The sequence below is a fragment of the Phoca vitulina genome, unplaced genomic scaffold (genome assembly GCF_004348235.1).
Source record: "Phoca vitulina isolate PV1807 unplaced genomic scaffold, GSC_HSeal_1.0 scaffold1, whole genome shotgun sequence".
Classification (NCBI taxonomy): Eukaryota; Metazoa; Chordata; class Mammalia; order Carnivora; family Phocidae; genus Phoca; species Phoca vitulina.
Window position 1 is genome coordinate 1014152 of NW_022589704.1, and position 11949 is coordinate 1026100.

The 11949-nt window shown below is 60.4% G+C and overlaps 1 protein-coding gene across 1 annotated transcript in view; it reads right to left on the reverse strand.

Annotated features, from left to right (window-relative positions):
• ANO7 (anoctamin 7) overlaps window positions 1–11611 on the reverse strand; it is a 25121-nt gene extending 13510 nt beyond the window's left edge. The window contains 10 exon segments of the mRNA XM_032413117.1: window positions 237–327; window positions 1636–1722; window positions 1725–1800; window positions 2540–2647; window positions 3337–3394; window positions 4224–4376; window positions 4949–5052; window positions 6904–7046; window positions 10490–10547; window positions 11500–11611. Of these exon segments, the coding sequence (XP_032269008.1) occupies window positions 237–327; window positions 1636–1722; window positions 1725–1800; window positions 2540–2647; window positions 3337–3394; window positions 4224–4376; window positions 4949–5052; window positions 6904–7046; window positions 10490–10547; window positions 11500–11604 (983 nt within the window). The 5' untranslated portion in view covers window positions 11605–11611.
• Window positions 11612–11949: the final 338 nt, after the last annotated feature.

An 11949-nucleotide genomic window follows, 5' to 3' on the forward strand; every position in this document is an offset into this window, starting at 1 on the left:
GTGTCAGCTTTGGGAGCCTACCTGTCCACCTGTGTCAGCCTGGGAGCACACCTGTCCACCTGCGTCAGCTTTGGGAGCCTACCTGTCCACAGGTCTACAGGAGGGCACGGGTGTGTTTAGGGCTCACCTCCGTCCCCAGCTCTGTACAGGGCCTGGCACCTGTGGGTCCCCCAAGCACACACCGCCCTCAGGAGACACAGGGCAAGTCCTGGGAGCCGAGAGGAGAGGGCACTTACGTGGGTATGTGTGAGAACACCATGAAGCAGCCCACCAGGAACACCAGAGCGCCCACCGCCGCTGCCGGCAGGAGCCAGCCTGTGTAGAACCCTGCAGGGGCAGCACCAAGGTTGGCCTTCAGGACCGGGTGGAGGGACCCGGGAGCCGGCTGTCAGTGCCGGTGGGCCTGTGTGGCCAGCCCTGAGCTAAGCACTGGGCGGGGGTGTGCTCAGCCACGCTTGTCCCTCGGGTACCCCCATCCAGCCAGCAGAACCCGAGACCTTCTGGGAGGAAGCCGGCAAGGCACGGTGCTCAGGAATGTCCCCTGGCAGCTCTGAGCCCCGCTCCTCCCTCCTGGCCTCTGCCCTGGCCTCTGGACCCCCTACCATTGACCCCCCGGGGCTCCTGGACATCCCTTTCCTAAGTCCCATTTGCCTCAAACCACCACGCCCAGGATGGACGTCCCGTCTGCGGGAGGCTCACAGCCCTCGGCATTCCAACCTGGGAGACAGACGGGGGTCCATTCTGGATGCTTCCTTTCCACCCGCACCCACCCCACCATGGCCAGGTCCCTCAGTTACCGCAATCCCTCCAGCGGACACCCCACTCCCTCCCATGGGTCTAGCCCAGCCCGTGGCCTGGGGTCCCGCCTCCAGTCCCACCCTGCATCAGCCAGAGCGACGCCTGGTCTGGAAGCCAGAGGAAGAGCCTGTCCTCCTGCCCTCTGCGGCCTTCCAGCCCGGCTTCGCTGTCCCATGGCCTCTGCTTCTCCTGGCCCTGAGATGGAGCCTCAGGGTCCTCACACACAGGCTGCCCCTGCCCTATCTGGGTCCACAGTGGCTGTGGGGGCCTCTCCTCTGTCCCCCCACGGCTGGTGCACTCATGAGGGCAGGGTCCCTGCAAGTGCGCAGCACCCCAACATGGCTTGCCATCTGAGCATGCCTGAAGGAAGGATGGCCCAGGCCTGGGGCCAGAAGGCACTGTGCTGTGACAAAGGACTTCAGAAGGGGGGAGGTGATGGTGCTGCCCTGGGGGTGGAGCCTGTGAGGGGAGCAGGGAGCCCCGGGCTGCCCAGGGCAGAGGTCATTCTGAAGGTCCCAGCCTGCCTGCAGTGGGTGACGGGGCGGCTGACCCTGGGCCCCAGGCAGGGGTGACCTCCGCCATTCGGGAGTTCCTGCAGTGGCTCAGGGCCTCATGGGCCATGTCTGGTGGGCCAGGGACACTGGGGGCCCCTACCAGCAGAAGGGGGCTCCCGGCCCCTCACTGGGGCGCTAGGAGGGCCCCAGAAGAGCCACAAGCCTATCGTGGGGCCTGGGCGGGGCCGGGCTGGGAGTCGGGAAGCATTTTCCTTGGGATGTCAGCATGGCTCCCCTCCGGGGGGGCACAGATTAGCAGCCTCAAGATGGAGCTGGCACTCACCGAGCCAGGCGAAGTAGAGGGCCACCTTCTCCCCGAAGTACCTGTGCACGTGGTCCAGAGGCTGGTACTTGCTCCACTTGCGCCAGCCCAGTACTGGAATAGGACCTGCCTCGGGGTGAGGCCCGCGGCCTGTGGGCCCTCTGGGGGCGTCCTAAATGGGCCGTCCGGTGGGGAGATCCAGGCTGCCCCAGGCGCCGGGTACTGCCCTCTCCCCGAGGTGTGGGGGGGGGGGGTGATGTTGGGGGACCAGGGAGCCATGAAGGCCTCTCCGAGGAAGGAGCGTCTGAGTGGGGTCCGAGGCCAGGGCAGCGCAGGTGGCGGGGGCAGCCCCAGAGCTGTGTGGTCCCCGGCAACCACAGGGCAGGTGCGGCCGGCTGTGCCTCCCAGAGAAGGATGGCACTTTTGGAGGGTGGGGAGCCACCAGTCACACAGCGGTGGGCACAGGCCTGCCCCAGCCCCGCAGGCCTCACCACCCCTTTGTGCAGCTCTGAGGACTCATGGCGGGTCCTGTGCATGAGGGCCCAGCCCCACATGGTGGACATTTTGTCAAGGACACTGGTCAGGCTGACAGGTGCCCATCCCCGGTACTGCCCTAGTTTACCTCGCTTCATGAGGGGCACAGGAGACCTCACTGTCTTCCCCAAGATGGAAGGTGCCCAGGGAGAGAGCCACCAGGCCTGTCGCATGGCAAGAAGGGTGGCACCTGGCCACCCTCAGCTTCAGACAGGCCACTGAGTGGCCCGATCCCATGGCAAGTGTGTTGCTGATCCCGGCATGGCCGCCCGTCTGACCACGGCTGCCAAGCATGGAGGGCAGGGCCCCGGGGTCCTCCTCGGCCAGGAGCTCACCCTCACACCCAGGCCAGAGCCCCCCACCCCAACAACCAACCCCCGGGTCTCACGTTGTGCAGGGGGAAGGCCGCGCTGAAGACGCTCTCCACCAACAGCTGGTCGATCCTGAACAGGCCCTTCTTCTCGTGGCCATATGGGGTCTTGGCCAGGATGGCAAACAGCTGGGGGTGGTGGGCGTGGCGCCAGTTACCTGTCATGTGACAGCCGCGCAGGACCGTCCCGGCCCACTCACCTCCCGGCTGAGCCCTCTGCTGACAGTGACCCCACTGTGTGGGCCCGGCTCCGGCTCAGGTAGCTGCCCCCACACACCACAATCCCACTTTAGACACGCGGAGACCTTGGTCAGAGCCACTGGACTCGCAGGAGTCGGGTCTGGATCTGAACCCAGGCCCTGGCCCTGCTCAGCCCGCTCCCAGCCCATCCTCTGGGCAGGAGTCAGCCTCCGTCTGGGCCCCGGCGTCACGGGTGGGCACTGCCCCTGGCCCCGCAGCCCACAAGGCCCCGTGCCCTTTGGCAGTCAGCAGGGGGCTCTCGTGGGCCGGCCTGTCCTCCCGTCTTCCCCACGGCAGGCCACTGGAGCGGCCCGTCTCGGGGATGCTGTGGCTGTGGGTCCACGCTGGCCCTCGGTCCCCTTCCCCGCCAACCAGCACGCCCCATGCCCACCTGGGCCCTGGGGTCCTGGAGGGGTGCTGAGCAGGGCCCATGCTGTGCAGTGAGCTGGGGGGCAGCCTGGAGGCCTCCAGCCCCCAGCCCTGAGGGGCGCCTTGGCGCTCTGATCACAGCAGAGCCTTCCTGTGTCCACGGAGGCCTCCGTCCCCTGCTCGGGGCCACAGCGGGGACCCCCACTCACAATTTGGTGCCTCTTGGTGCTGGGGAAGAAGGTGTCCTGGTTGTCACTCCCGAGGAAGCTGTGGGGTGTGGAGCGCAGAGGTCTGGCACCGCACAGGAGTGCACGTGGGGAGCGCACGCTCGTGGCCTCACCCCGCACCCTGCGGAACAGCCACGGTCCTGGCAGCACCATCGACTCCTGTCTGTGCCTTTTCCTTTCTGGAGGCAGGAGGTCACAGTAGGTTCTCCAGACAGCACAGAGCACCCCCCCACAGGGTGGGCAGAGGGCAGGGCGGTGGGGGAGCCCTCCACGTGCTCCTTGAGGCTCTGAGCACGGGATCAACGGCCTCGTGGGTGGTGTTCGGTGGTGGCCTGTGTGAACAGACGATTGACCCCAGGATCTTGGGAAGTCCCACAGGTAGAGGCAGGTGTACGCCAGGCTGGCATTCCCCCAGGCCTGGAAGGAGGTGTTCTCAGCCTGGGCAGTGAGACCCCCGGGGATTCCCCCGTGCTGGTCACCGACACGGGTCCCCACCCCGCCCCGGACACTAGCCTTGTGCGGAGGCTGGCCGCGGCTGTGTGGCTAGCTGGGGCTGTACCATGCCCATGGACGGGGCCCCCTTCCGCTTCTGCCTCAGAGGCGAGGCGCCTGGGCCCCAACACCCTGCCCACCCGCTGCGGCCCTGTAGCTGAGCAGGACACAGAGCTGAGTGTCGGCCAGGTTTGGGGGATGTTTGTCCCCCAGCTCACCCTGCCTACCCCGACTAACGCAGTCCATGCTTGCCCACTGAGATGCATGTCCCCAGTTGGAAGCTCCAGGGAGGGAGAGAGCTGGTGGGTCTCTCTCAGTCCCCGAGCCTCGCAGTCACGCCTTCAGCCGGTTCTTGCACCGGGAGAGGTCCCAGTCACCTGGACAGCTTGCTCACTTTGAACTGGCAGGACTAATACTCGGGGCGCACATCAGGCCCGTCCTCCTGCAGGATGTTGGGGATACCCAGCCACGCCAGCAGGCCCGCCGACCAATTGGAGGCCTGGTTGGGCAGCTCCTGGAAAGGATCGTCACTCGCCTCCCACTGGTGAGCGAATGCGGATGCGGAGGCCAACACCGTGCCGCGGGGTGGGGGTGTGTGGGTGTGCCGAGCAGGCGGCAGGTGAAGGGCTCCGGCAGAGGGAGCCCCCTGCTCTCCCCTGCCGCCCCCCGCCCTGCTGTGGACCCTGTGGGGGAGGCCAGGCCAGCCCCTGCCCCTCTCTGGGCCTCAGGCCCCAGGGCTGCTCTGCTGGTCAGTTCGAGGCCCGGAGCCCCTCCAGCAAGAAGAGACAAGAGGGCAGCCACGTCTCCGTCCACGCCCACACGACGAGGGTCAGAGGGAGCCGGCAGAGTGGGCAGCACAGCGGCCCCCAGGCGGGTCATCCTCAGGTCACCTGGAAGGTGCCCCCTCCCCCGCCCTGTTTCCCCCGGGGGGGAGGGGTGGTCTGGGCCTGGAGAAGGCGCACACTCCCTGAGCCCACCCTGGCTGCCCAGCCAGGCTTCTTGGGGCACAGAGATGGGGGGAGGGACCCTCAGGGACACTGAGTGGGGAGCCTCTGGGGTTGTCGGCATTGTGGGGGACCCCTGGGCCCCCCTGGGCCCCTGCAGGGGCAGCTTTAGGCGCAGGTCCTCCGCGTAGCAGCAGAGCACAGCCCAGGGGGCGCTGAGGAGGATGTAATGCACGGCGCCCTCCTCGTCCTGGACGTCGCGCTGCGGGGACCAAGGGCTCCGTGAGAGCCTGAGGGGTGTGTGTGGGGGTGCACGTGTGTGTGTGTGTGTGTGCACTCACACTCCTGGGGAAGGCAGATGCCTCTCTAGCCGTGGTAACAGCTCCCCAGCACCGGTGGTAACGCTGTCGGATAGATGGCACCTCGGGTCGCTGAGCCGGCAGGGAGCACGGCCGTCGGGAGGTCAGCCCATCGGCCACAGACAGGGTCGGGATGACCGCTAGGCCTCGGGGACCTGCGCCAGCCACGCTCTGCGGGACCAGCATGAGGGCACGGGCTGCTTGCTCAGAGCCCGCCCGCCCTGCCCCCCCTCCTGCCTTAAGGAGGCCCTTGAGTCAGCCTTTGGTCTGCAGATGGTGAATGACGGCCTTGGCCTTTGACGAGCCACTGGGCATCCGTGTTATGTGTGGACGTGTGGAAGTGTGCACACGTGTGTCAATGGGCAGGCATGACTCCTCGTGTGTGTGCATGTGTGCAGATGTGTGGCAGGCGCTCCTGGAGCCTGAGACAGGGACTTGCAGCCCCTCTGCCCCACGTAGGCTGGTTTCCAAAACTCCTCTCTACCTGGTGGTTGTCAGGCCTCGCTGCGTCACGCCAGCTGGCTTCCCTAAATGCGCACGCCCAGGCCCTGTCCGGGGCCCGCTGCAGCAGACAGGCCTGGGGCAGGGCGGGCTCGGCGCTTCGGGCACCCCCAGCTGGTTGTGCTGCGTGCTGAGAACTGCCCTCTGGACTGACCCCTGATGCCCCCTGTGCCAGTCCACCCACGACCCCCATTAAAGGGAAGCCCTCCCATCTGGATGAAGGTTCTGCAAACTCATGTGGCCACGCCGATGAGCCACACTGTCCCAAAAGCTTTTTGCATAATAAAGGGGGGAAGCATCTTTTCATCCCCCCACCAGACTGTCAATTGGATCCAAACCCAAAGGGGAGGGGTGTTGGCTCTTGACCCCCGATCCCCCTGGGTTTACGTCTGTCCGTAGCTCCGGCCCTGTGGAGGGGCGTCAGGGGTGGGGAAGGCGAGCACAGCACACATCTATTCATAAAAGGGGTGCGAGGACGTAGTCATAAAGAGGGGTGCATTCACACGGGGGTCCTCTGAGCAAGGACGACGGCCCAACAGCGGCTGCCCCGCGTACAGAGGACCATCTCAGAAGCACGGCCCCGGGGGAACCGTGCTGAGCACAGTCCCTTTCTATCAAGTTCAAACAAACAAAACCAAGCTGCATTGTTTGCAACATCAAATCGGTGCTAAGATGATAAAGACACGTGAAAATGTGATTAATGTCAAATCCAGGACTGGTTTACTCTGGGCAGGGAGAGGACACCTGATGGCAGGGCCTGTGCCCGGGGACTGGCGGAGGGCGGTGGGAAGGATGTGTGAAGGACACATGGGGCGAAGCCTCAGGGACAAGGTGACGTGAGGGATGTGGGGCACGCAGCGAGGCCGGCGAGGCCTCAGGGCCACATCCCCCACTGGCCCAGACCCACACACGCCCTGTGGCCGCTGTTACAGAGGACACAGTCCGGGCAAGGGGCCGCTGTAGCTGCTGAGCTCTCATCACGGGGGTTACTCCTGGACACAGCCACGCAGACTAATGGGGAGGTGGGTCTGAAGGGCTCTGGCTCCCAGGTGCGAGCTGGGCGTGCGAGGGTGGGTGTCGTGCTGGCCTGTGGTCAGTGGTTCCGCGGCCACAGGGAGCTCGCTGAGGGGGGGGGCACCAGCAGGACTTTGGTGCCTGGTTTGTTCCGGGGTCTGGACCCCATGCCCTTGGGCCTTGTCAGGAAGGTCATGGGTCACCGAACAGATGCAGAGCCCACACCTGACCCTAAGTACCTGGTCCACATGCAGCCCAGCTGCACGGAGGTTATCCAGAAAGGTCTCCCTCCAGGCCGCGTGTGTGTCTGTCTTGTCCCGGGTGGCACTGTCCTGCTGCCGACCCAGCCTCAGGTCTTCCTCCCAAACGAGGACAAAGTCTTCTGGGAACCAACAGGGACAGAAGTCAGGCTGGCATCCCAGCCGGGACGCTTAGCTTCCAGCTGGGGAGTAGGAGCCAAGCTCTCGGACCCTTGACCTGCTGCTCTGTGTCTCCCTCCCAGCCCCCGCTCTGGTCCTGGTCAGGGCTGGGAGGGCTCCAGGAGGGCACTGCGGACAGGAGGGGCTGCGGAGGGGCTGGGGCCTGCTCCTGGCTCTGCAGGTTAGTCCCAACCCCCCACGGGGCCTTTAAGGACTCTGAGTGCAAGTCACCATCAGAGTTCCTTCCCTGGGATAGAGAACTGTAAAGCCTGGACAAAATGTGGGAAACCCTGCTTTTCTGGCCGATGTGCAAGAAGGAATCAACACAGAACAAGCGGTAAATAAATAGGTAAGTATCAAAGTAAAACTAGTTCTATTTATAGATGACATGATCTTGTATACAGAAAAATCCAAAGGATTTCGCTACGAAATTATTAGGACTAGTAACAGGTTTTTTCAAAGTTGCAGGAGACAAGATCTACATGTGGAAATCCACTGGGTTTCTATACGCTAGTGATAAACAAGCTTAAAATGAAAGGAGGAAAACCACTTCCATTTATAACAGCACCTCAGATAAAATACTTACAAATAAATTTCACAAAAATTGTGCAAGACTTATACTTTGAAAACCACCAAACATTGTTAAAATAAATATAGGACCTAAAAAAATGCACAGACATCCCATGTGCATGAATCAGAAGATCAATATTATAACAATAGCATTGCTCCTGAAATTAATCTACAGATTCAACATAATCCTTATCAAAATCCCAGCTGGGTTTTATTGTTGTTGTTGTTGTTGTTGTTTTTGTTTTTTTCAGAAAATGACAAGTCTAAAATTCATTTGGAAATACAGGAGACCCAGAATGAAAGAAACAATGCTGACAAAGAAGAACAGAAGTGTAGAACTCACAGTTTTTGACTTCAAAACTTACTATGAAACTAGAATAACCAAGACAGTGTGGTACTGGTAGAAGGATAGACATCCAGATCAATGAAATATATTTGAGATTCTGAAAATAAACCCATATATTTATGGTTAATCCATTTTTTTTTTTTTTTTTTTTTACAAAGGGGGCACTACAATTCAATAGGAAAAATAGTGTTTTCAGGAAACGGTGCTGGGACAAGTGAATATCCAGATTGAAAAGAATGAATTTGGACCCCTACCTCACACCGTACACAAAAATTAACTCAAAGTGGAGTTACAATTGTAAGATAAAGATCATAGACATAAATAAAAGAACCAAAATGATAAGGCTCTTAGGAGGAAACAGTTGTACATCTTCATGACCTGGTTTAGGCGATGATGGCTTAGACAGAGCTTAGCAGGAAGAGAAAAGACTGAGGGACTTCATCTAAATTAAAAAGCTATGTGCTTGGGGCGCCTGGGTGGCTCAGTCGTTAAGCGTCTGCCTTCGGCTCAGGTCTTGATCCCAGGGTCCTGGGATCGAGCCCCGCATCTGGCTCCCTGCTCAGCGGGGAGCCTGCCTCTCCCTCTCCCACTCCCCCTGCTTCTGTTCCTGCTCTCCCTATCTCTCTTTCTGTCTAATAAATAAATAAGATCTTAAAAAAAAAAAAAAAAAGCTATGTGCTTCACAATAGCCAAACTGTGGAAAGAGCCAAGATGTCCATCGACAGATGAATGGATAAAGAAGATGTGGTATATATATACAATGGAATATTATGCAGCCATCAAAAAATGAAATCTTGCCATTTGCAACGATGTGGATGGAACTGGAGGGTATTATGCTGAGCGAAATAAGTCAATCAGAGAAAAACATGTATCATATGACCTCACTGATATGAGGAATTCTTAATCTCAGGAAACAGACTGAGGGCTGCTGGAGTGGGGGGGTGGGGTGGGAGGGATAGGGTGGCTGGGTGATAGACACTGGGGAGGGTATGTGCTATGGTGAGCGCTGTGAATTGTGCAAGACTGTTGAATCACAGATCTGTACCTCTGAAACAAATAATACATTATATGTTTAAAAAAAAGAAGATAGCAGGAGGGGAAGAATGAAGGGGGGAGATCGGAGGGGGAGACGAACCGTGAGAGACCATGGACTCTGAGAAACAAACTGAGGGTTCTAGAGGGGAGGGGGGGTGGGGGGATGGGTTAGCCTGGTGATGGGTATTAAAGAGGGCACGTTCTGCATGGAGCACTGGGTGTTATATGCAAACAATGAATCATGGAACAATACAACAAATCTAATTATGTAATGAATGTGACTAACATAACATAATAAAATTAAATTAAATAAAAAAAAAATGAAAAAAAAAAAAAAACTGCGTGCTTCAAAAGCACCACCAAGAAAGTGAAAAGTAACCCAGAGAATGGGAGAAAATATTAGCAAATCATATACCTAATAAGGAACCTATATTCAATATATATAAAGAACTTTTCAACTCAACACTAGAAAGATAAAATAGCCCAATTTAAACATGGGCAAAGATTGTGAATAGCTGTTTTTCTATAGAAGACAGACAAGGGGCCAATAAGCCGCTGAAAAGATGCTGGGTATCATCAGCCGTGAGGGACTTCGAGATCAGAAGCACAGGGAGACGCCACGTGGTCCTCACTAGGATGGCTCATCAGGCAGGCAGTAGGAACGCTAGGGATGGTGCGGAGAAACTCCGGCGGTTTGCGAAGTGCTACGGTCACTTTGGAAAACAGTTGGGCGGTTTCTCGAGAGCATTCAACCTTGAGTTACTATATGACCTTGCCGCCCCCCAACAACCCCTCAAAGGCACGTGCCCCAGAAAAGAAATGTGTCCCACGAAATCTGGGGCACGAATGTTCACTGCCGCTGCGTTATTCACATGAGCCAGCAGAATATCCATCACCAGATCCTTCGGGGAGACACCTACAAGCGGGGTGGCCGGCTTGCCGTGTGGCTCCAGGTCTCATTTCCAGGACCCGCCGCCCGGCTCTCCGCACCGGCTCCCACTCCCGCCAGCAACACCCAGGGGTCCAGCTTCCGCATGTCCTCGCTGACGCTGGTTATTTTCTGTTTTATTACTTGTAATAGCCGCTTCCTAACGGGTGTGAGGTGCGGGCGGCAGCGGGTAGCCCAGGTGCTGGGAGGGGCGGGCTTGCCTTCTCCTGGGCGGGGGCAGGAGAGCGGGGCGCGGCCCCCCTGGAGCCCTCCAGCCCCGCCCCCTCGGGAGGGACCCCCCTCCCTGCCGGCTCCAGCTCCCCGGCCGTGCCCTGCGCCCCGCCAGGCCCTCGCCCCACCCTGGGCACGGCGGTTGGCCCCAGAGCTGGTGCGGAGAGAGTGCTGGGGGGGGGAGGGGCAGCCTGGTTACTGGGGATGGTGACCGGCCGCCACCCGTGGGCATCCCGTCTGTGTCGCACCCCCAGGACTAACTTGGGCACAGCTGTCAGGCGCTGGGGGTGGCTTACCTATTTGGGGCTTGGAAGGGCTCCCCACCCTGCGGCCGGCCTCCTGGTGTCCATTCAGCTGGAAGGAAAGGAAGAGGCATGGCAGCATTCTGACCCTAATGACTCCTCCACATTCTGTCCCCCTCCACCTCAGGGCCCCTCCCCCCCCGCAGACACAGAAGGACGAGCAGAGAACACAGCCACCGAGTGTGGGCAGAGCGGCTTCCAGACGCAGGCACGTCCAGGGCTGAGGCCAACCTCATGCCCCCCCTGGCCTCCCGAAGGCCACATGGGCCTCCAAGCACCTGGCTGGGCTGTGGGCAAGGTCAGGCTTATAGGTGACATGGGCAGGACCACAACTGAGGGCCTCCAGTGGCTGGAGGAGAGCCAGACAGCCCCCGAAGTGGTTCTGCGCACAGGCCAGAGGTGGTGATGGCGCCAGAGGGTTTCTAGGTTTCTAGAAGGTCCAGGTGACCCCCAGGCAGGTAACAAAACACCGTGGACATAGCTGACAGCCTTCATCCCTCCTTTGGGGCAGGGGCTGTTGGGGGGTTGCCCCCCTCCCAGGCCACTTCCACACTTTGCACACGTCAGAACACAGCATCTTAAGGAACATTTCTGTGTTTAAGCTTCAGGACCCGATATGCGTCCCTCTAGCCGGTGGGACCTGGCCTGGCCCAGCCTGAGCCTGGCCTCTCGCCTGGCCTGTCCCTGGGGCTGTCTGCATGTGCCCAGGGCCGGTGAGCTGGGTGGTGACCTGGGAGCCTCCCCCTTCCCTGCACCGGGGCAGCTCAAGGGCACAGGAGGTCCAGGCATCGGGTGAAGGCTGTGGGAAGACACCGTGGCCATGGGCGCTGGGTCCACGCCCGCAGGCTGGGGGCCCTAGCTGGGGCCGTTGTCTTCCGGGTCCCTGAGTCTCGTCAGGGGGGCGGGGCTCAGGCCCAGGCAGGGAGAGACCCTCCTAAATCCACAGCCGACTGTGGGCCTGGGTCCCAGGGAGGGGAGGCGAGAGGCTGCCTCCTGAGCTTTACCTCTGAGGTGTTGGCTGTGCTCCCGTACGAGTCGCCACTCTCGGAGCCAAGGGCCATGTCGATCAGGATGGTACTGTCCTCCTCCCGGGCCTGCCCCCGCAGCATCCCGCTCCTGCACCCCACAGCCCAGGTGGGCCCGTGAGACGTGGTCCCCGTATTCCTACACAGCCCACGTGAACCCGCTTCCCCGGGGAGGGCACAGGCTGGAGCCATGGCCAGGGCGGGTGCCAGGCTGAGCTGTCCCACCTGGAAGCACAGGACGGTCCCCCACGTGGGCCTCCAGCTCCGGGAGCAGATCAAGGACAAGGAGGGAGTGTCTGGGAGGTTTGGCCCAGCAGCTGTCTGTCCACCTGTCCAGCGTGTGCCTCCCTCCCTCTCAGCCCTGTCTGGGGTGGTGGGGCCTGAGGGGCCCAGGGGGTGGGCTCAGCGGCCCCCTCTTTCTTTCTGCTC